The sequence below is a fragment of the Anomaloglossus baeobatrachus genome, chromosome 10, assembly GCF_048569485.1.
Source record: "Anomaloglossus baeobatrachus isolate aAnoBae1 chromosome 10, aAnoBae1.hap1, whole genome shotgun sequence".
In the NCBI taxonomy this organism is placed as follows: Eukaryota; Metazoa; Chordata; class Amphibia; order Anura; family Aromobatidae; genus Anomaloglossus; species Anomaloglossus baeobatrachus.
The window spans coordinates 42,004,319-42,029,084 of NC_134362.1; the positions used below are offsets into that span (position 1 = coordinate 42,004,319).

A 24,766-nucleotide genomic window follows, 5' to 3' on the forward strand; every position below is an offset into this window, starting at 1 on the left:
CCCAGCGCCTCCAATTGAGGAGTCAGCTTCTCAGCAGGAGAAATTCCGTTTTAGGGGTCCTAAGCGTACAATGAGTACGTTTCTGGATCACTCCGACTTCAGAGAGTCAGTCCAGAAACACCGAGCTTGTCCAGATAAACGCTTTTCTAAGCGCCTTAAGGACACACGTTATCCCTTTCCCCCTGACGTTGTCAAGGTGTGGGCTCAGTGTCCCAAGGTGGATCCTCCAGTCTCCAGGCTGGCGGCTAGATCCATAGTTGCAGTGGAAGATGGGGCTTCCCTCAAAGATGCCACTGACAGGCAGATGGAGCTCTGGTTGAAATCCATCTATGAGGCTATCGGCGCGTCCTTTGCTCCGGCATTCGCAGCCGTATGGGCCCTCCAAGCTATCTCAGCTTGTCACTCGCAGATTAATGCAGTCACACGTGCCTCTGCTCCGCAGGTGGTGTCATTAACCACTCAGGCGTCGGCGTTTGCGTCCTACGCCATTAATGCTGTCCTGGACTCTACGAGCCGTACGGCGGTAGCATCCGCCAATTCGGTGGCGGTCCGCAGAGCCATGTGGCTACGTGAATGGAAGGCAGACTCTGCTTCCAAAAAGTTCTTAACCGGGTTACCATTTTCTGGTGACCGCCTGTTTGGTGAGCGATTGGATGAAATCATTAAACAATCCAAGGGAAAGGATTCATCCTTACCCCAGCCCAAACCGAAGAGGCCTCAACAACGGAAGGGACAATCGAGGTTTCGGTCCTTTCGGCCCGCGGGCAGGTCTCAATTCCCATCGTCCAACAGGCCACAGAAGAGTCGGTCGAACTCCGATTCATGGCGGTCTAAGTCACGTCCTAAAAAGACCGCCGGAGGAACCGCTTCTAAAGCGGCCTCCTCATGACTTTCGGCCTCTTCACGCCGCATCCTCGGTCGGTGGCAGGCTCTCCCGCTTTTGCGACGCCTGGCTGCCACAGGTACAAGACCGTTGGGTGAGAGACATTCTGTCTCACGGTTACAGGATAGAGTTCAGCTCTCGTCCTCCGACTCGTTTTTTCAAAGCATCCCCGCCCCCCGAGCGAGCCGATGCTCTTCTTCAGGCGGTGGGCACTTTGAAGGCAGAAGGAGTGGTGATCCCGGTTCCTCTTCAGCAACAGGGTCACGGTTTTTACTCCAACCTGTTTGTGGTGCCAAAAAGGACGGATCTTTCCGTCCTGTTCTGGACCTAAAACTGCTCAACAAACACGTGAAAATCAGGCGGTTCCGGATGGAATCGCTCCGCTCCGTCATCGCCTCAATGTCCCAAGGAGACTTCCTGGCATCAATCGACATCAAAGATGCTTATCTCCACGTACCGATTGCACCAGAGCATCAGTGCTTCCTGCGTTTCGCCATAGGGAACGAACACCTTCAGTTCGTGGCACTGCCTTTCGGCCTGGCGACAGCACCACGGGTCTTCACCAAGGTCATGGCTACAGTGGTAGCAGTCCTACACTCTCAGGGACACTCGGTGATCCCTTACTTAGACGATCTGCTTGTCAAGGCACCCTCTCGAGTGGCATGCCAACGCAGCCTGAACATTGCTCTGGAGACTCTCCAGAGATTCGGGTGGATCATCAATTTCCCAAAGTCAAATCTGACACCGGCCCAATCACTGACATATCTCGGCATGGAGTTTCATACGCTCTCAGCAATAGTGAAGCTTCCGCTGGACAAACAGCGTTCACTACAGACAGGGGTGCAATCTCTCCTTCAAGGCCAGTCACACCCCTTGAGGCGCCTCATGCACTTCCTAGGGAAGATGGTGGCAGCAATGGAGGCAGTTCCTTTTGCGCAGTTTCATCTGCGTCCACTTCAATGGGACATTCTCCGCAAGTGGGACAGGAAGTCGACGTCCCTCGACAGGAACGTCTCCCTTTCTCAGGCAGCCAAAGCCTCCCTTCGGTGGTGGCTTCTTCCCACTTCATTGTCGAAGGGAAAATCCTTCCTACCCCCATCCTGGGCGGTGGTCACGACGGACGCGAGTCTGTCAGGATGGGGAGCGGTCTTTCTCCACCACAGAGCTCAGGGTACCTGGACTCAGCCAGAGTCCTCCCTGCAGATCAATGTTCTGGAGATAAGGGCAGTATATCTTGCCCTAAAGGCGTTCCAGCCGAGGCTAAAAGGCAAACAGATCCGAATTCAGTCGGACAACTCCACAGCGGTGGCATACATCAACCACCAAGGCGGAACACGCAGTCGGCAAGCCTTCCAGGAGGTCCGACGGATTCTGCTGTGGGTGGAAGCCACAGCATCCACCATCTCCGCAGTTCACATCCCGGGCGTAGAAAACTGGGAAGCAGACTTTCTCAGTCGCCAGGGCATGGACGCAGGGGAATGGTCCCTTCACCCGGACGTGTTTCAAGAGATCTGTTGCCGCTGGGGGATGCCGGACGTCGACCTAATGGCGTCCCGGCACAACAACAAGGTCCCGGCATTCATGGCACGGTCTCAAGATCACAGAGCTCTGGCGGCAGACGCATTAGTGCAGGATTGGTCGCAGTTTCAACTCCCTTATGTGTTTCCTCCTCTGGCACTGTTGCCCAGAGTGTTACGCAAGATCAGGTCCGACTGCCGCCGCGCCATCCTCATCGCTCCAGACTGGCCGAGGAGGTCGTGGTACCCAGATCTGTGGCACCTCACGGTGGGTCAACCGTGGGCACTACCAGACCGACCAGACTTGCTGTCTCAAGGGCCGTTTTTCCATCTGAATTCTGCGGCCCTCAACCTGACTGTGTGGCCATTGAGTCCTGGGTCCTAGCGTATTCAGGGTTGTCTCAAGAGGTCATTGCCACCATGAGACAGGCCAGGAAACCAACGTCCGCCAAGATATACCACAGGACGTGGAGAATATTCTTATCCTGGTGCTCTGATCAGGGTTGTACTCCCTGGCCATTTGCCTTACCTACTTTTCTTTCCTTCCTTCAATCCGGATTGGAAAAAGGTTTGTCGCTTGGCTCCCTTAAGGAACAAGTCTCAGCGCTCTCTGTGTTTTTTCAGAAGCGCCTAGCCAGACTTCCAAAGGTACGCACGTTCCTGCAGGGGGTTTGTCACATAGTCCCTCCTTACAAGCGTCCGTTAGAGCCCTGGGATCTGAACAGGGTTCTGATGGCTCTTCAGAAACCACCCTTCGAGCCAATGAAGGATATTTCGCTTTCACGCCTTTCGCAGAAAGTTGTCTTCCTAGTAGCAGTCACATCGCTTCGGAGAGTGTCTGAGCTAGCAGCGCTGTCATGCAAAGCTCCTTTCCTGGTGTTTCACCAGGACAAGGTGGTTCTGCGGCCGGTTCCGGAATTTCTTCCTAAGGTGGTGTCACCCTTTCATCTCAATCAGGATATCTCCTTACCTTCTCTTTGTCCACATCCAGTTCACCAATGTGAAAAGGATTTGCACTTGTTGGATCTGGTGAGAGCACTCAGATTCTACATTTCTCGTACGGCGCCCCTGCGCCGCTCGGATGCACTCTTTGTCCTTGTCGCTGGCCAGCGTAAAGGGTCACAGGCTTCCAAATCAACCCTGGCTCGGTGGATTAAGGAACCAATTCTCGAAGCCTACCGTTCTTCTGGGCTTCCGGTTCCATCAGGGCTGAAGGCCCATTCTACCAGAGCCGTGGGTGCGTCCTGGTCTTTGCGGCACCAGGCTACGGCTCAGCAGGTGTGTCAGGCGTCTACCTGGTCGAGCCTGCACACTTTCACGAAACACTATCAGGTGCATACCTATGCTTCGGCGGATGCCAGCCTAGGTAGGCGAGTCCTTCAGGCGGCGGTTGCCCACCTGTAGGGAAGGGCCGTTTTACGGCTCTATTACGAGGTATTATTTTACCCACCCAGGGACTGCTTTTGGACGTCCCAATTGTCTGGGTCTCCCAATGGAGCGACAAAGAAGAAGGGAATTTTGTTTACTTACCGTAAATTCCTTTTCTTCTAGCTCCAATTGGGAGACCCAGCACCCGCCCCTGTTCCCTTCGGGCTGTTGTTCTTTGTGTACACATGTTGTTCATGTTTAATGGTTTGAGTTCTCCGAAATTTCTTCGGACTGAATTTACTTTTAACCAATTTATAACTTTCCTCCTTCTTGCTTTTGCACCAAAACTGAGGAGCCCGTGAGGCACGGGGGGTGTATAGGCAGAAGGGGAGGGGCTTTACACTTTTAAGTGTAATACTTTGTGTGGCCTCCGGAGGCAGAAGCTATACACCCAATTGTCTGGGTCTCCCAATTGGAGCTAGAAGAAAAGGAATTTACGGTAAGTAAACAAAATTCCCTTCTTCACCCATTGAGTTCAATGAGATGTTCAACAACGCAATGAAAAACACATATAGCCGCGTTTCTATTACTAAAAACGCAGCTATAAACGCAATGGGTGGGCAGTAAAGTGACGTGTACAGGAAGAGGATTCCTTCTGTTGGTAAACACAGAAGCATGAATCCTCCCGGTACCGTCACCGCTGCGTCCACCTCCCGTCCTGTGCATGTCAGCTCCGTGCGGCGCCATGTCTGGGCGGGAGGTGGAGGCAGCGGCGAAAACAAAAGTGAACAGTAGAAAAAAAAAAAAATGTCATATATACTCACCTGTCTGCAGGGTCCCGGTGCCATGCCCGCTCCCAGCCCCTGTCCCGGTCCCGCCGCTCTGGCTGTGTGCAGTCTCCCCGGGGCAGGACCTTGCTTGCAGGACCTGGCGGTGGATCACCTGATGCAGTCACCTGACGCATCAGCTGATCGTAGTCTCGCCGGCTTTTTCGCGCCCGGCCGGCTATCAGCTGATCCTGCCGTCAGGGGACTTCATCAGCTGATTACCGGCAGCTCCGGCAGCGATCGGACAGGATCAGACTCCTGTCCAATCGATCGCTCCAGGAGCTGCCGGTAATCAGCACAGCACATAAGTGAGTATTATTTTTTTTTTTCTACTGATGCATCAGCTGATTGTATAATCGGCTTTTATACAATCAGCTGATGTGTGATGGGATTCAGGCACTTGATCCTGACACATCATCTGATCGCTCTGCCTTCCAGCAAACCGATCAGATGATATTGGTTCCGGATTGGACGGCGCGGGACCCTAACCCAGGATTACTGCGGAGGGGGGTTTATTTCAATAAAGATGGAGTCACTAATTGTGTTTGTGTTTTTATTTCTAATAAAAATATTTTTCTGTGCGTTGTGTTTTTTTTTTTTTATCATTACTAGAAATTCATGGTGGCCATGTCTAATATTGGCGTGACACCATGAATTTCGGGCTTAGGGCTAGCTGATAATATACAGCTAGCCCTAACTCCATTATTACCTAGCTAGCCACCCGGCATCAGGGCAGCTAGAAGAGTTGGATACAGCGCCAGAAGATGGCGCTTCTATGAAAGCGCCATTTTCTGGGGTGGCTGCGGGACTGCAATTCGCAGTGGGGGTGCCCAGAAAGCTTGGGCACCCTGCACTGTGGATTCCAATCCCCAGCTGCCTAGTTGTACCCGGCTGGACTCAAAAATTAGGCGAAGCTCACGTCATATTTTTTTTTAATTATTTCATGAAATTCATGAAATAATTAAAAAAAAAGGGCTTCTCTATATTTTTGGTTCCCAGCCGGGTACAAATAGGCAGCTGGGGGTTGGGGGCAGCCCGTACCTGCCTGCTGTACCCGGCTAGCATACAAAAATATGGCGAAGCCCATGTCATTTTTTTTTCTTTTTGGGCAAAAAACTGCATACAGTCCTGGATGGAGGATGCTGAGCCTTGTAGTTCTGCAGCTGCTGTCTGCTCTCCTGCATACACTAGTGAATGGAGGATGCTGAGCCTTGTAGTTCTCCAGCTGCTGTCTGCTCTCCTGCATACACTAGTTCTGCAGCTGTCTGTCTGCTCTCCTGCATACAATGAACATTTTGAAGAAGGAAATGACATTAGACCTTTTTTTTTTCATCAACAATCTTTAATGGCATTGTGCACTGATTAAAAACGCAGTGAGCAAAAACGCAGCAAAAAACGCACCAAATCGCGGCAAAAACGCATGCGTTTTTGCCGCGTTTTTTTAGCCGCGGGTGCGTTTTTTGAGACAAAAACGCACATAAAAACGCAGCGTTAAAAAAAACGCCTAGTGCGCACATACCCTAATACTTTGTGTGGCCTCCAGAGGCAGAAGCTATACACCCAATTGTCTGGGTCTCCCAATAGGAGCTAGAAGAAAAGGAATTTACGGTAAGTAAACAAAATTCCCTTTATCTCTATCTATCTATCTAGCGATCTATATATAATATATATATTTTATTAATAATATTTATTTCTATAGCGCCAACATATTAGCGCTTTACAATTCAGAGGTTCATATACAAACAAGTAACAGTTATAGAAAATACAATATTTAAAGGGAAAAAAAGACAACCCTGCTCGTGAGAGCTTACAATTTACAATGAGATGGGGGGGTCAAGGTACAAGTGCTTATTTACAATGACAATCCAGCCATCTCAAGAAAATGGGAGATAGATAATGGCTTCCTGGACCAGTTGGCCAGAGCCTTGAGGGGTGTGTGTGTGTGTGTGTGTGTGTGTGTGTGTATATAAATAATATATATTTTCTCTGACGCCTCATTGGGGGACACAGGACCATGGGTGTTATGCTGCTTATCCATAGGAGGACACTAAGTAGATGCAAAGATGTTAGCTCCTCCTCTGCAGTATACACCCCCTGGCCCAGCCAGGCTACTCCAGTTTTAGCTTAGTGTCTATAGGAGGCACATCTCTGCAGACTACTGCAGCAAGAATTTTTTGTTTTTAGAGGGCGACAGTTTCCTTCGGGGACCGATTTCCCAAAACCATCAACAGGCGGGAACGCGGAGTGTTGCCTCCCCGTACCCCTCCTGCGACGTTGGATCCTGGGCTGTTACTCACTGGACGACCGGTCTCATGGCACTGATTTTCCAGAGCCCAGAGCAGATGAAAACTTCCTCAGCCCCTCTTGCAGGCTCTGAGTTGATACACGTTCTGCACCAAGTGTGACCAGGCAGCAGACTGCCATCTCCACAGGAGCTGAGGTGAGATCATTCTGATTTTTCCAGAGCCCAGAGCAGATGAAAAACTTCCTCAGCCCCTCTTGCAGGCTCTGAGTTGATAAATGCTTTTCACCAGTGTGACCAGGCAGCAGGCATCAGACTGCCATCCCCACAGGAGCTGAGGTGAGATCCTTCCGATTTTTTTTTCTAGAGAACAGAGCAGATGAAAATTTCCTCAGTCCCTCTGGCAGGCTCTGAGTTGATACAAGTTCTGCCAGCAGGCGTCAGACTGTCCACACTGAATTGGAGCAAAGGTCACACTGACTGGATGCACATGAGCTGTGATTGCAGACTCCTGCATAGCATTCCACCTGTGGTGGGGGGAGGGGGGAGAGCCCCCAGGACTCAGTGCACTCGCAGCTGCGGTACACTTATAGAGTTTTTTTCTGTCCACCATTGTTGTGCAGGGCTGGAGGGGGGAAGGGGAGTCCCTTCCCACCATTTTTTTTTTTGTTTATTATATTTTCTCATGCCTTCTTGTCAGAGCTAAGCCCCGTCCCCTCCAACACTCGATAAGAAAGCGCGCGTAACCCTCCTCACACAGGATCTGCAGAGCATTGCTCCCTCTTGTTGTGATCAGAGCCTGTGGGCGTCTCTCAGAGCTAGCTTCCTCCTTCCCAGAACTGGGACGCAGGAGGAGGGAGGAGGGGTCATCAGGGTTCTGGGTTAGTTATAGCCTCACTTGCATATTAGCTCTGCAGAGCATTGCTCCCTCATTACAATCAGAGTTTGTGGCTCATCAGCCAGGGGCTGCAGTCACATGTTTTATGCCCTGCACAACTACAGCAACAACTATAAGACGCTGAGCTACTAGGGGATGATAGCACCTCTTCCTTCTGTGAGTCCGGTGCCCCTGTAGCTTACCCCCCCGCCACCACCGCAACAACCGCTGCCAGCCCAGAGCCTACGGCTCCCAGTCCCCCGGAATGGGCACAGTTCCCAGAACCTGGTTCTGGCTATGCAACATCGTCCTCACACCCCTCGGGGTCCCTGGACAGAACACAGCCTGATGACACCTCTATAGAGGGTCCTTCTGATAAGAATCAGCCCTCTGCTTCACCGGTTGCAGATCAGAAAAAGGGCATGACCCCCAGGGTTCTCCCTCTGGGGTACCCATATGGGGTTCTCCCACATGTTCCGCGGTCTCTGACGAGTCGGAGGAATGGGAATGATGTTTGTAACGGGATGATTCCTTGGTTTCAACCTCCCCGAGCGATCAAGCTGCGATGGACTCCCTTATTGCAGCAATCAACCAAAACTCTGCATGTGGAAGATCTCCCATCCACTACTACTGACCCTGCGGTGTCCTTTAAAAGGGTGAAGAAACCTCAAAAAAAAAAAAAAAAAGTTTTTTGACGCCGCTTTGGTATCCGTAAACTCATGGAGTCCCGATACCCCTTTGGCTTAGCTGTCTTTAAGGGCTGGGCTGATCCGGCCTCGATGGACCCTCACCCGGCTTCCGCCTGCCTGAAGGATCACTCCTGTCTTACTTGATGGATCCTCCTTCAAGGACCCAACAGACAAGTGGAGCAGCTCGATCGCTCTGCCTCGAGGCCGCGGGTCCCTCTCCCCTTCCGTGTGGGTCGCACAGGCGCCAGGACTACCAGTTTTCCTCAGACCCTCACAGATGTAACTGTTCACATTGCTGCGGCGGCAGAGTACCTCATGCAGGCCTACCTCGGCGCTGCTACCTGCGCAGTTATTGCCGCCTCAAATACCATAGCCATCCGTAAGGCCCTCTGGTTCCGATAATGGAGAGCGGACTCTATCTCTAAGAAGCCTCTCACAGTACTCGTTTCCAGACCGATGGTTTGCCGATCGTCTGGACAGGCTCTCTTTTTTTCTGACACCACGGGAGGAAAAGAGTACCTCCCTCCCCCAACTCTAGCCCAGGATGTTTTTTACTAGACACGCAAGGCCCGACCTTCTCAGCCCTCCCCGAGTCCACCTTGTCCTGGCAGTCTAGACAAAGACCGAGGAGTCTCGTCACCCTCCATCTGGGCCACCGCCTCAGACCACAAAAGGGTGTGATACCTTGTGTCTTCCGGTTACCACATTGAATTCTGGACCCGATCCCCTAGTCAGTCATTTCTCTCAAACACCCCCCTCCCCCCCAAAGGCTCTAAAACACCACGAGGCCTTCTCCTCAGCGATCCACTCCCTCCAAACGGCGGGGGTGATGGTACCTGTTCCGGACGGCGAGAGGTTCAAGGCCTTCTATTCTAAAATTCTCGTGGTCCCCAAAAAAGGACGGGTCAGTTCGTCCCATCCTGGACCTCTAACACCTGAGCAAACATGTGCACGTAAGGAGATTCAGAATGGACTTCCTAGGGTCCATTATTACCTTTATGGTCGAAGGAGAATTCCTTGCCTCCCTAGCTATCAGGGACGCGTACCTGCACATACCCATCGCTCCAGCTCACCAGCTTCGCGGTTCTGGACTTCTTTTTTTTTTTTTTTTCCATTTGTGGCCCTACCCTCGGCTCTGCCACAGCACCAAGGGTCTTAACTAAGGTCATGGCGGCCGCCATGAGTGCCCTTCACGCCAGGGGAGTGGCTGTTCTGCCTTGCTTGGATGGCTTCCTCATCAAGGGCTCAACCAGCGTGCAGATCTCTGTGGGCACCCTATCCCGCTGAGGGCGGCTTCTGACTCCAGTCAAATCATCCCGGTCCGGTCAAAATCCGTCACCTCCCTGGGCATGTCCCTGGACACTCTTCGGGGCTTGATATTTTCCCCTCAAGACAAGGTGACCGCTCTACAACAAGCGGTACACTGCCCTCTACGTACTCCTCTCGCTCCATACGATTCAGTATGAGAGTGCTAGGTAGGATAGCGGCGGCTATAGAGGCAGTGCTGCTCTCTTAGCCACACCACCGCCCACTGCAGCTTGCGCTTCTAGCTGCCTGGGACAAGACCCCCTTTTCCTTGGACGAAATTTTCACCTGACACCTTCAGTAAGGTATGCGCTTTGCTGGTGGCTTCAGTCCTCTTCCATATCGAGGAGTTTTTCTCCCCCAAATGGACTGGCTACTCCTGACCACGGACGCCAGCCTCTTAGTCTGGGGAGCAGCGTACTGGCTCCACACTGCTTCGGGACGTTGGACACCCCAGGAGTCTTCCCTTCCCAGAAATCATCGCGATCTTCTCGCGCTCAGGTCATTCCCCCCCTTCTGCTAGCAGGTCGTTTGATTCGGGTCCAATTGGACAATGCAACAGCTGTGGCCTAGGTCAATCGGCAGGGAGGTACCAGCAGCAAGACAGCTTATCTCGAGGTCCTCAGGATCCTCACCTGGGACTAATCGACGGGGGTCCGTGTTTTTCAGCGTTGCACATACCGGGAGTAGAGAACTGGGTGGCGGACCTTCTAAGTCGCCAAGGCCTGGCCGCCGGAGAGTGGTTTCTCCACCCAGAAGTGTTCCCACACATCTGCACTCACTGGAGTACACCAGACGTGGAATGGCCTCAAGGATGAACGCAAAGGTAACCACGTTCTTAGACAGGCCACGTGATCCACAGTCCATTGGCGCGGATGCTCTAGTCTCCTGAAGTCGTTTCCGTCTTCCTTAAATGTTTTTCGCCTCTGCTCCTGCTGCCGCGAGTAATCAGGAAGATCAAGGCAGAAGGAGTCCCGGTGATACTAATCGCACCGGACTAGCCCAGGTGCGCCTGGTATGCTGAATTAGTACAATTGCTCATGGCGCCTTGTAAGCATCCCAGACCTGCTGACCCAAGGGCCCATTTCCCATCAGAACTCCAGAGCCCTGAAGCTGACGGCCTGGCCATTGAGACCTGGACTTTAACAAGAGCAAGATTCTCTCCTGCGGTCATCTCCACCATGTACAGTGCCCGAAAGCCGGCCTTCATCCCGTATTTACCACCGTACGTGGAAAACTTTCCTTTCCCAGTGCAGGGAATCTAATGTCCAACCTATGCCTCTGGCGATCCCCAGAATTCTTGATTTTTATTTATTTATTTATTTATTTATTTATTTATTTATTTATTTTTGCAGTCAGGTTGCAAAAGGGGTTGGCCCTCAGCTCCCTTAAGGGGCAGGTTTCATCTCTCTCAATATTCTATCAATACCGCCTAGCTTGCAATCCGCAAGTCAAGACTTTCCTCAAGGGTGTTTCCCATCTAGTTTCCCTGTATAAACGGTTGCTGGACCCATGGGACCTCAATCTTGTTTTGGACGGTATCCAGAGGTCCCCTTTTGAACCTCTTAAGGAATCTTCTCTTGCTCTTCTCTCCTGGAAGGTAACATTCTTAGTGGCGATTACGTCCATCAGACAAGTTTCGGAACTGGCAGCACTCTCTTGCCGCGAACCCTTTCTGATCTTTCATTAGGACAAGGTGGTTCTGCGCCCCCTTCCGGATTTTCTTCTGAAGGTTACTTCCCCGTTTCATATGAACGAGGACATTGTTCTGCCTTCCTTTTGTCCACACCCAGTCCTTAGGGTGGAAAGGGTTCTATATTCGCTAGACCTTGTGAGGGCTCTCAGATATTACGTACCCAGGACAGCCCCTTTAGGAACATAGACTCCTTGTTCGTCATTCTTGAAAGGCCTAAGAAAGGAGAGGCAGCTTCATAGGCAACGCTGGCTCGCTGGATTCGCTCTGCGATCCAGGAGGTCTACCGCTTGCAACTCAAGCCCATTCCTAGTGGGCTGCGGACTCATTCCACGCGAGCTGTTGGCACCTCTTGGACCATTAGGCATCAGGCTTCAGTGGAACAGAGGTGTAAGGCTTCCACCTGGTCTTGCCTCCATACTGTTTCAAAGCATTACTGAGTCCATACCCAGGCTTCGGCTGAGGCGAACCTAGGTAGGAAAATTCTGCAAACGATAGTGGAGTACCTATCTCAGTAGGCGCTCCTGGCTATCTGGGACTGGTTCCTAGTCCTTGGGTTGCTTTGTTTATTGTTTACCCACCCATGGATTGCTTTAGGACGTCCCATGGTCCTGTGTCGCCCAATGAGGCATCAAAGAAAAACGGATTTTTGTGTACTCACCGTAAAATCGTTTTCTCTTAGCCATCATTGGGGGACACAGCACCCTCCCTTTTGCCCTGTTGGGCCTTAGCTTTTTTCTGTCTCAGTACTTTTTTGTTATGAGTATTCACTCGCGTTTTTTTGTTACTTCTCCTACTGCTTGTGTACTAAAACTGAAGTAGCCTGGCTGGGCCAGGGGGTGTATACTGCAGAGGAGGAGCTAACATCTTTGCATCTACTTAAGGCCCCGTCACACTAAGCAACATCGCTGGTAACGAACAACTTTTGTGACGTTGCTAGCGATGTTGCTGTGTGTGACATCCAGCAACAACCTGGCCCCTGCTGTGAGGTCGTTGGTTGTTGCTGAATGTCCTGGGCCATTTTTTAGTTGTTGCTGTCCTGCTGTGAAGCACAGATCGCTGTGTGTGACAGCGAGACAGCAACAACTAATGTGCAGTGAGCAGGGAGCCAGCTTCTGCTGAGGCTGGTAACTAATGTAAACATCGGGTAACCAAGAAGCCCTGTCCTTGGTTACCCGATATTTACCTTTGATACCAGCCTCCTCCGCTCTCACTGCCTGTGCTGCCGGCTCCTGCTCTGTGCACATGTAGCTGCAGCACACATCAGGCAATTAACCCGATGTGTGCTGTAACTAGGAGAGCAAGGAGCCAGCGCTCAGTATGCGCTGCTCCCTGCTCTGTGCACATTTAGCTGCAGCACACATCGGGTTAATTAACCTGATGTGTGCTGTAACTAGGAGACTGGGGGCTGGTCACTGGTTGCTGGTGAGCTCACCAGCAACTCGTGTAGCCACGCTCCAGCGATCCCTGCCAGGTCAGGTTGCTGGTGGGATCGCTGGAGCGTCGCAGTGTGACATCTCACCAGCAACCTCCTAGCAACTTACCAGCGATCCCTATCGTTGTTGGGATCGCTGGTAAGTTGCTTAGTGTGACTGGACCTTTAGTGTCCTCCTATGGATAAGCAGCATGACACCCATGGTCCTGTGTCCCCCAATGATGGCTAAGAAAAAACGATTTTACGGTGAGTACACAAAAATCTGTTTTTTTTCTTTAATTTTTTTTTTACATTTTTTTTTACATTTTTGTCTCTTAGGAAACGTAACGACAAAATAGAGCTTCTTGTAGGCTGTATAGCCGAGCTGTCTGAAGCTGAAGAGAATATGCTGTTGCGTCACGGGGAGAATGACTTTAGTGTCATGTACTCTACCAGGAAAAACTGTGCTCAGTTGTGGCTTGGTCCGGCTGCGTTCATTAACCACGGTATGTTTAGGCAAACCATACATGTCCAAACCTCATTCTAGCTACATTTACAAAATTGCAAATGTGTGAGTATGATTTTGGTTTCCAATTCAATCTTGGCGCGGAGAGACGCAGGTAGCATGCTGAGTATTTCAATGTCAGGACGATCGTAAGATTCCTGCATCTCCATAAATAAATATGTTCTATAATAAAAAGGGTTATTTCAGCCTTAATAATACTGTTCATTCTTTCTCCCTCCACTCCGACAGATTGCCGGCCTAACTGTAAGGTAAGTAGTTCAACGTGTAGATAATCGACTTTCCATAACTCCCGGGAAGGGGAAAAACTAACAAATGTCTTTTAATATTGCAGTTCGTATCAACTGGCCGCGACACTGCTTGTGTAAAAGCCCTGCGGGATATTGAGCCTGGGGAAGAGATCTCCTGTTATTATGGGGATGGCTTTTTTGGAGAGAACAATGAATTCTGTGAATGCTACACATGTGAAAGGTGTGTTTTTTAAAGTTTTAAAATTTTGCAACTACAATTTACAATAATTTAGGGGAAATTACATGTTCGGAGCTGTGACAGTCTTCCTGAAATAGATTTTCTAAATGATTACACCGGCCTCATCAGGTCTAAAAGAGCTATTTAATGATTAAAGGGGGTTGCTTAACTAGTCGGACAACCCTTCCTCAATCAGTTTTTGGCTCTGTGAAAATAACACTTCTACTCACTGCTGGAACCATTCCAGAGGTGTCATCTTTAATAATGACCAACCACCAGGATTTTCATATATAAACTAAAGCCAGTGCTATACTGGTGCTATCATGCAGATTCTATACATACCTTTAGTTGTGAGATCGGATGTATACTTTCTAAAATATAGGCAAGTAAAGTGTGTGAAATGCACTGTTATTTGATAGCAGCTACATTATATCTAATAGGTGGTAGGGTTTTGCTAGTTATTCCCGCCCCTGTCTGCTGCCTGTCCTTCCTCCTCCTGTCTGTAATTACATGGGAAGGAAGCACAAGCAGGAATAACTAGCAAAACCCGACCAACCTATTAGATATTCTGCAGCACCTGTCAATCAAGTAACAGTGTATGTCACAAACTTTACTTGCCTGTATTTCAGAAAGTATACATCCGATCTGACCACCTAAAGGCATGTATAGAATCCGCATGATAGCGTCAGTACAGCACTGGCTTTAGTTTATATAGAAAAATCCTGATTGTTGGTCCTCTTCAAGGCAGGACCGTGGGAGGATTACAATGACAGGTCACACCTTTATAGCACACAAAAACCACCAATTACAATAAATGATGCCACGGCTGAACCCGCTCACCCCTCTTTTCAAAATGACTTTTTATTTGCTCATTAGATACATAAATACAAAGGATATGATCGGGGACCGACCATTTTGTCTATGTACATGTGTTGTTTCCGAAAACAGAGTCTAAAAAGGCCCAGTGACTGGTTTGTGAAAACGTCAAGATTTCTTTATTTTCAGTATAGATTGTGATATAAAAAGAAAAATGGCAATTGTCAACAAAATGGTGCGCCCCTGAAAATTAACAGTTCAAACCAGCAGCCTGACTGTGCTGTCTGAACTGTGCACTCTCCTGTGCTGCAAGCAGAGGCCTGAGCCCCATATTGTAATATATAAATAAATATATATATATATATATATATATATATATATATATATATATATATATATATATATATATATATATATATATATATATATATATATATATATATATATATATATATAATTATTATTTTTTTTTTAATATTTTGTTTCTCCCACTACACAAGGCATAGTGGGGGAATCTTCTGCTGCAGTCAGTTGTCTAACAACCACATACAGAACAGTGAGGAGGAAGAGGCGGGCATGTTGTCCCAATAATAAAAATTAATGTCACCCAAACAAATAAAAGCAGTCTTTCATACAATGCAGTATTCTTTCAAATGGATGGAAAATAGAGACCAAAGATCCTAGTGGTGCTATGGGAAACATTGAAATCTATTTGATGAAAGACCGTATTGTCTGAAACAAAGCCGGTACTATGCTACAGTGGAACGTTGGTTTATTATGAGAACAATCCGTCCTGGGACTGTGCTTGTAAACCAAGTTACTCGTCTAGCAAAGCAAGATTTCCAATAGGAAATAATGCAAGATCAGATAATTCGTTCCACAACTTGTTCAATGTCCCATCCTGGTCCCCTATTGTGCCATTACACACACACACACACACACACACACACACACACACACACACACACACACACACACACACACACACACACACACACACATTATGCTCACCTTACCTTCCGTTCCCTCGCCGGCCTCCCGTTTCTTGTAGTTCGCTGCTACAGGATGTGTATCGGGTAACCATGGCGACAATGGAGGAACTTCCGCTGCCAGAGCGCTGACGTCAAAGGCATGAGCCGCTTTCCTCTGATTGGTCAGCGCGCTGCCTTTGAGAAGCGGCTGACAGCGGAAGTTCCTCCCTCGTCGCGATGGTTACCGATACACATCCTGTGCCGGCGAACTACAAGAACCAGGAGGCCGGCGATGGAACGGAAGGTAAAGTGAGCATAATGTGTGTGTGTGTGTGTGTGTGTGTGTGTGTGTGTGTGTGTGTGTGTGCGGACTACAAGAGCGGGTTAGAGCGCGGTTGAAGTACGGAACCGGAAGTGTGTGCGGTGAGTATTTGCTCACACAGCAAAGCTTGCTCAGAAAGGAAGTTACAAATTTACAGCAAGCTTTGCTTGTATAGCGAAATACTCGCACACCGGGTTACTTGTAAACCGAGGTTTCACTGTATTTGTAAATCTCCACAAGTGGGAACAATCTATATTTGTGGTGTTGGTGTAAAATCGATTTGCAGGACTCGATCCATCGGACACATCAGTTAATGAGCCAGACAGAAGCCCTGAGAACATCCATTCTCCCTGTCTGCATCCGCCACTCTTCTTTTGATTAATTACCAGCCAAAAGTCCAGTTATCAGTATTTATTTTTGTCCATGTATGTCTTTCTTAATCACATTATACATATGTGCGGTGAAATCTTACCTTGTAATTATCATTTATTTTACCAGGAGAGCAACAGGTGCTTTTAAATCGCGTGTTGGACTTAATGAGCCGGCCCCTGTAATCAACAGCAAGTATGGACTAAGGGAAACGGACAAACGTTTAAACAGACTCAAAAAGCTCGGCGACAATGGCAAAAACTCAGACAGCCAGTCAGTGAGCTCCAACACGGACGCAGACACATCTCAGGAAAAATCACGTAAGGCTTTCTTATAACTTAGTAATATCATTAAATGCTTTAATGGTTCTGGTGCTTACAAAATGTCCTGATCTTGGTTGCATATAAAGGGAACCTGTCAGTACAGTTTTGTAAAGTAACTACTATGGTGTAATACTGATTGAATTGATACCTTTTGGTGCAGAAATCTGCTTTGTGGTTCTTCTGTAATCGTCATTTGAAATTTTCTTCTGATTAGATTTCTTTGTCGCTCCATTGGGAGACCCAGACAATTGGGTGTATAGCTTCTGCCTCCGGAGGCCACACAAAGTATTACACTTTAAAAAGTGTAACCCCTCCCCTCTGCCTATACACCCTCCCGTGGATCACGGGCTCCTCAGTTTTATGCTTTGTGTGGAAGGAGGCACACATCCACTCATGCATTCTCATATTAGTTATGTCGGTTGGAAGAAAAGAGGGCCCCCACGGGGCCCCCGGCATGTTCCCTTCTCACCCCACTACGTCGGCGGTGTTGTTAAGGTTGAGGTACCCATTGCGGGTACAAAGGCCGGAGCCTCATGCCGTCTCCTTCACCATCCCTTAGCGGCTCTGGGAGAAGTGGGATCCTGAGCGGTCATCCATTTACTGGGACCGTGCTCCCTCCGCAGCCCCTGTGGGAATCTGCCGGACCGGAGTCTATTCAACCTCAGGGACCGGGCCCTGCAACTCAAAGGTACTCTGTGTCCCCATTGGGGACTGTGCAGGGAGCGCACCTTCTTCCCGGACGCTGCGGCAGCTGCTGAATTGAGAAGGCCGGCGGACTACCGCGCCGACCGTGCCTGCTTGTCGGGCGTGGTCTCAAATTTAGTCCCCGGCTTCATCGCGGCCTAGTCGCAAAAATCCCGCCCCCGGGCCTGCCTGTCAGGGGTAAGGGCGGGACTGCCGACCTGACGTCGGATGTGAGGACTGGAGCATCCTGCATGTTTCCTCCCCCCTCACTGATCACTGTGGGGACCCCAGATTCCCGCACTTTCCTGGCGCCGCCCACGGCTCCACTCCTCCCCTGAGAGCTCCGGCAGCCATTTTTTGGCATTCTGCCGGTGGAGGATTCTCAGTGAACAGCTCTGCAGCTCCAGGGGACCTAAGGCAGGGAATCTGGAGGACACACACTCCGCTTGTTAGCGGTCGGTAAGCCACACCGGTCACCCGGTGCTGGTCCCCCTAGGGTGCCGGAATAGATACGTATTCATATATATATATTTCTTCAGCGCTCTATTGGGAGACCCAGACGATTGGGGTATAGCTACTGCCCTCTGGAGGCCACACAAAGCACTACATTAAAAGTGCAAGGCCCCTCCCCCTCTGGCTATACCCCCCCGTGGTATCACGGGTTCTCCAGTTTTAGCTTTGTGTGCGAAGGAGGTCAGACATTCCATGCATAGCTCCACAGATTTTAGTCAGCAGTAGCTGCTGACTGTTTCGGATGGAAGAAAAGAGGACACATATAGTGTCCCCAGCATGCTCCCTTCTCACCCCTGGATGGTGTTGTAAGGTTGAGGTACCTATTGCTGGTACAGGGCTGGAGCCTGACATGCTGTTTTCCTTCCACATCCCCTTGTAGGGCTCTGTGGAAGTGGGATCCTGCCGGCCTCTCAGCTCTGATGCCGGGCTCCATCCACAGACCCATTAGAACCTGATGGATTCGGAGCAGGAGTACGATCAGGGACAGGGCCCTGCATCTTACAGGTACTCTGTGTCCCCGGCAGGCACAGACACACTCCGGGCTGGCTGGGTGTTATAGTGCGCCGGGGACCGCAACGTGGAGTTGGTGTCCCTACAGATTACTGGGGGATTGTTTGTGTTTGGGAACGCAGCGCCGACCCCCTCTGGACCGGGCGGCGCTGCTGTGACTTGTGGTGCGCCGGGAATCCGCCGTCCGCGCTTTTACGGCGGCGGCGGTTATAACTTTAGTCCCCGGCTTTTTGGGCCTAGGACGCCGGCAGCTCCGTTTCGTTCCCGCCCCCACCCTGTCATTCAGGGTAGGGGAGAGACGCTGTTCGCAAGCAGCGACGAGGGCTGGAGCCTGATTTACATGCTCCAGCCCTCACACTATGCACAGAGGGAAGCAGGCTTCCCGCTCTTGGCCAGGAACGCCCAGGGCCCGCCCCCCTTCCTCTCTCGAGACGCCGGCAGCCATTACATGCATGCCTGGCTGGAGGAAGGACGCAAGGCTCTGGGAGACCTGGACTAGGGGCTATCTGGCGACCACACACCCGCTTTTTAAGCGGGCGGTAAGCGATTTTTCTGTGCTGGTCCCTCTAGTGCCTCACTGTGTATCAGTGTACTGGATACAGTTATATAGATATTGTATTTCTTGCACTGTGAGGTGCGCTTCTGGCTGCATATCCCAGATCGCTCTGTGGAAGCAGCAACATGTCATCCTCAAAACGCAAGGCGGCCAAGGCAAAAAGGGCTGTGTATACTGCGTGTGCTGCATGTGGGGCTAATCTACCAGCAGGCTCTGATGACCCCCATTGTGTGCAATGCTCCGACCCGGTGCTGCTTCGCCAGCTGGAGTCAGGAGAGGTGGCGACCCAGGCTGAGACGCTTGTAAGTTCTGCCCCGGTGACAGGGACGGACTTTGCAGTTTTTGCAGATAATATGTCTGTATCTATGGCAAAAATCCTTGAGACCTTGCAATCTATGCATGGGGCTCAGTCTCTGGGCACGGTGAGGCCTCTGTCCTCAGGTCCCCCTTACTTGGAATGTATCCAGCCCACAGGGGGGTCCCCGGCTTCACAGGCCGAGGATTATGACTCAGATGATGGCCCCAGCCACCCTAAGCGAGCTCGCTGGGAAAGACCCTCGACGTCTTCACACTGCTCAGGGTCTCAGCGCAATCAGTCTCCCTGTGATGTGTCTGATGAGAGTGATCAGGAATCCACTCCTGGAACCCCTCTCAACCTGGATACCCCGGATGGGGATGCCATGGTAGACGACCTTATCTCAGCCATCAATAGGCTGTTGGATATTTCTCCCCCAGCCCCTTCAGCAGAAGAGGCGGCTGCGGAGCAGGAAAAGTTTCGTTTCCTTTATCCCAAGCGTAAATTGAGTGCTTTGTTAGATCACTCTGACTTCAGAGAATCAATCCAGAAGCACGACGCTCACCCAGAAAGGCGTTTCTCTAAACGATCTAAAGATACGCGTTTCCCTTTCCCCCCTGAGGTGGTCAAGCGCTGGACACAGTGTCCAAAGGTAGACCCCCCGATTTCCAAACTTGCAGCTAGATCCATAGTTGCAGTGGAGGATGGCGCTTCACTTAAAGATGCCAATGACAGACAGATGGACCTTTGGTTAAAATCTGTCTATGAAGCTATAGGCGCGTCGTTTGCTCCGGCATTCGCAGCCGTATGGGCACTCCAGGCTATTTCAGCTGGCTTAGCAAAAGTGGATGCTATCATGCATCCAGCAGTGCCGCAAGTGGCGCACCTTACCACGCAGATGTCGGCGTTTGCGTCTTACGCTATCAATGCGGTCCTAGAATCTACCAGTCGCACCTCAATGGCGTCCGCCAATTCGGTAGTTTTGCGCAGAGCCTTGTGGTTAAAGGACTGGAAAGCAGATGCTGGTTCCAAAAAATGTTTAACCAGTTTGCCTTTGTCTAGAGAGAGACTGTTTGGCGAGCCATTGGCTGACATCATTAAACAGTCCAAGGGTAAAGACTCCTCTTTACCACAACCCAGAACACCCAAACCTCAGCAGAAAAAGTGGCAGCAGAGGTTTCAGTCCTTTCGAGGTTCGGGCAAGACACCATTTACCTCGTCCAAAGGGACTCAGAGGACGCAAAGAAACTCAGATTCGTGGCGGACTCACACACGCCCCAAGAAAGCAAATGGAGGTACCGCTTCCAAAGCGGCTACCTCATGACTTCCAGCCCCCTCCCTCCGCATCGCCGGTCGGGGGCAGGCTCTCCCGCTTTTCCGGCATTTGGATGTCACAGGTCAAAGACCGGTGGGTGACGGACATTTTGTCTCGCGGGTACAGAATCGAGTTCAATTCTCGTCCTCCAGCTCGGTTCTTCAGAACCTCCCCACGGCCAGACCGAGCAGATGCTCTGCTGCAGGCGGTGGATTCCCTAAAAGCGGAAGGAGTGGTTATCCCAGTCCCTCCTCAGGAACAAGGGCAAGGGTTTTACTCCAATCTCTTTGTGGTTCCAAAAAAGGACGGCTCGTTCCGTCCTGTTCTGGACCTAAAACGGCTCAACAAACATGTGCACACCAGGAGGTTCCGGATGGAAACCCTCCGCTCTGTCATTGCCTCAATGTCCAGAGGAGACTTCCTTGCCTCAATAGACATCAAGGATGCTTATCTCCACGTGCCAATTGCTACAGAACATCAACGTTTTCTACGTTTTGTGATAGGAGACGACCATTTTCAGTTCGTAGCTCTTCCATTTGGTCTGGCGACAGCCCCACGGGTCTTCACCAAGGTCATGGCGGCGGTGGTAGCAGTCTTGCACTCTCAGGGTCACTCGGTGATTCCTTACCTAGACGACTTATTGGTCAAAGCTCCCTCTCAGGAGGCATGCCAACTCAGTCTGAATGCTACGCTGGAGACTCTACAGTCTTTCGGATGGATCATCAACTTTCCAAAGTCGATCCTATCACCGACTCAGTCACTAACGTATCTTGGCATGGAGTTTCATACTCTAGCAGCGATAGTGAAGCTTCCGCTGGACAAGCAGCGGTCACTACAGACAGGGGTGCAATCTCTCCTGCAGGGCCAGTTGCATCCCTTGCGGCGCCTCATGCATTTCCTAGGGAAGATGGTGGCAGCCATGGAAGCAGTTCCCTTTGCGCAGTTTCATCTGCGCCCACTTCAATGGGACATTCTCCGCCAATGGGACGGGAAGTCAACGTCCCTGGACAGGAAAGTCTCGCTTTCCCAGACGGCCAAAGACTCTCTACAATGGTGGCTCCTTCCCACATCATTGTCTCAGGGAAGATCCTTCCTGCCCCCATCCTGGGCAGTAGTCACGACAGATGCGAGTCTGTCAGGGTGGGGAGCAGTATTTCTCCACCACAGGGCTCAGGGGACGTGGACTCCGCAGGAGTCCACCCTTCAGATCAATGTTCTGGAGATCAGAGCAGTGTATCTTGCTCTACTGGCCTTCCAACAGTGGCTGGAAGGAAAGCAGATCCGAATCCAATCGGACAACTCCACAGCGGTGGCATACATCAACCACCAAGGAGGGACGCGCAGTCGGCAAGCCTTCCAAGAAGTCCGGCGCATTCTAATGTGGGTGGAGGACAGAGCATCCACCATATCCGCGGTTCACATCCCAGGCGTAGAAAACTGGGAAGCAGACTTCCTCAGTCGCCAGGGCATGGACGCAGGGGAATGGTCCCTTCACCCGGACGTGTTTCAGGAAATCTGTCGCCGCTGGGGAGTGCCGGACGTCGACCTAATGGCATCCCGGCACAACAACAAGGTCCCGGCATTCATGGCGAGGTCGCGCGATCAAAGAGCTCTGGCGGCAGACGCCTTGGTTCAAGATTGGTCGCAGTTTCAGCTCCCATACGTGTTTCCGCCTCTGGCGCTCTTGCCCAGAGTGCTACGCAAGATCAGATCCGAGTGCAGCCGCGTCATACTCGTCGCTCCAGACTGGCCGAGGAGGTCGTGGTATCCGGATCTGTGGCATCTCACGATCGGTCGACCGTGGTCACTGCCAGACCGACCAGACTTACTGTCCCAAGGGCCGTTTTTCCATCAGAATTCTGCGGCCCTGAACCTGACTGTGTGGCCATTGAGTCCTGGATCCTAGCATCTGCTGGATTATCTCAGGGAGTCATTGCCACAATGAGACAAGCTAGAAAGTCGAATTCGGCTAAGATCTACCACAGAACGTGGAAGATTTTCTTGTCCTGGTGCTCTGCTCAGGGAGTGTCTCCCTGGCCATTTGCATTGCCCAAGTTTCTTTCCTTCCTGCAATCGGGGTTAGAAAAGGGCTTGTCGCTCAGTTCCCTTAAAGGGCAAGTTTCGGCACTATCCGTGTTTTTTCAGAAGCGTCTAGCACGTCTTCCTAAGGTGCGCACGTTCTTGCAGGGGGTCTGTCATATTGTGCCCCCGTACAAGCGACCGTTAGATCCATGGGATCTGAACAGGGTACTAGTTGCTCTCCAGAAGCCGCCCTTCGAGCCTCTGAAGGAAGTTTCCTTTTCTCGGCTGTCGCAGAAAGTGGCGTTTCTTGTTGCAATCACATCGCTTCGGCGAGTGTCTGAGCTGGCAGCTCTGTCATCTAAGGCTCCCTTCCTGGTGTTCCACCAGGACAAGGTTGTGCTGCGCCCCATTCCGGAGTTTCTCCCTAAGGTCGTATCCTCTTTTCATCTTAATCAGGATATTTCCTTGCCTTCTTTTTGCCCTCATCCGGTTCACCGGTATGAGAAGGCCTTACGTTTGCTAGATCTGGTGAGAGCACTCAGAATCTACATTTCCCGCACGGCGCCCATACGCCGTGCCGATGCACTTTTCGTCCTTGTCGCTGGTCCGCGCAAGGGGTTGCAGGCTTCTAAAGCCACCCTGGCTCGATGGATCAAAGAACCAATTCTAGAGGCCTACCGTTCTGCGGGGCTTCCGGTTCCTTCGGGGCTAAAAGCCCACTCCACCAGAGCCGTGGGTGCGTCCTGGGCATTACGTCACCAGGCTTCGGCTCAACAGGTGTGCCAGGCAGCTACCTGGTCCAGTCTGCACACTTTCACCAAGCATTATCAGGTGCATACCTATGCTTCGGCGGATGCCAGCTTAGGTAGAAGAGTCCTGCAGGCGGCAGTGACACCCCCGTAGGGGAGGGCTGTTTTGCAGCTCTAACATGAGGTATTTATTTACCCACCCAGGGACAGCTTTTGGACGTCCCAATCGTCTGGGTCTCCCAATAGAGCGCTGAAGAAGAAGGGAATTTTGTTACTTACCGTAAATTCCTTTTCTTCTAGCTCTTATTGGGAGACCCAGCACCCGCCCTGTTGTCCTTCGGGATGTTTTTTTGTTGTTTGCGGGTACACATGTTGTTCATGTTGAACGGTTTTTCAGTTCTCCGATGTTATTCGGAGTTAATTTGTTTAAACAAGTTATTGGCTTCCTCCTTCTTGCTTTGGCACTAAAACTGGAGAACCCGTGATACCACGGGGGGTATAGCCAGAGGGGGAGGGGCCTTGCACTTTTAATGTAGTGCTTTGTGTGGCCTCCAGAGGGCAGTAGCTATACCCCAATCGTCTGGGTCTCCCAATAAGAGCTAGAAGAAAAGGAATTTACGGTAAGTAACAAAATTCCCTTCTTCTGTTCGGTTGGGCTGTATACCCTTTTTTGCCCATATACCCTCAGTGATCATTCTCCTAGGAGACAACAGCATGTCGTCCACAAGGAGCAAAGCTGTTAAGGCACAGGGGTTTTTTGCGGCCTGTACCTCTTGTGGGGCTATGTTACCTGCGGGTTCCACCTACCCTCACTGTGAGCAATGCTCGACCCCTGTTTAGCTTGCTCAGCCGGAGCCTCGGTCACTAGTGGGTCCCTCGGCTCATGTAGACCCCCCTGCTCCCCCTGTCCAGGCGGCAGGGACAGAGTTCGCCTCTTTTGCTGAGAAACTCTCTGAGTCTCTTTCACAATCCATGGCTCAGTCTATGGACAAATGGTCTGCCAAGCTGCTAGAAGCTTTGCAGTCCAGACCGGTCCTTACACAGGCCCCGGCCCCTGTTGGATCGTCGCCTCCAGGCCCCTCTCGGTCCGCGCCGCAGCGCGCTCCCAGGTTGGACCCTAGGTCTCACGTGGAGGACTCCTGCCCGGACCACAGTCCTAGACCGGCTAAGCGGGCTCGCTGGGAATCTTCCCCGACTTCTTCACGCTGCTCGGGTTCCCAGCTTGAGGACTCTCTGGAGGACGAGGCGGACGTCGCAGCTCAGGGCTCTGACCCTGACGTCGCCCTTAACCTTGATACACCTGAAGGGGACACTTTAGTGAATGATCTTATCTCGTCTATCAACCAGGTGTTAGATCTCTCTCCCCCTCCTCCTCCTGTAGAGGAGTCGGTGTCTCAGCAGGAGAAATACCAGTTTCGGTTCCCCAAACGTACACGTAGTGCGTTTTTCGATCGCTCTAACTTCCGAGACGCTGTCCAGAAGCCCAGAGCGGTTCCGGACAAGCGCTTTACTAAG

General features: G+C 51.0%; 1 protein-coding gene across 1 annotated transcript in view; it reads left to right on the forward strand.

Moving 5' to 3' along the window:
* Positions 1-24,766, forward strand: part of KMT5B (lysine methyltransferase 5B) — a 71,403-nt gene that overhangs the window by 30,316 nt on the left and 16,321 nt on the right. The window contains exons 5-8 of the mRNA XM_075326382.1: positions 13,155-13,321; positions 13,570-13,589; positions 13,673-13,809; positions 16,414-16,604. Of these exons, the coding sequence (XP_075182497.1) occupies positions 13,155-13,321; positions 13,570-13,589; positions 13,673-13,809; positions 16,414-16,604 (515 nt within the window). The remainder of the gene's footprint in view (positions 1-13,154; positions 13,322-13,569; positions 13,590-13,672; positions 13,810-16,413; positions 16,605-24,766) is intronic.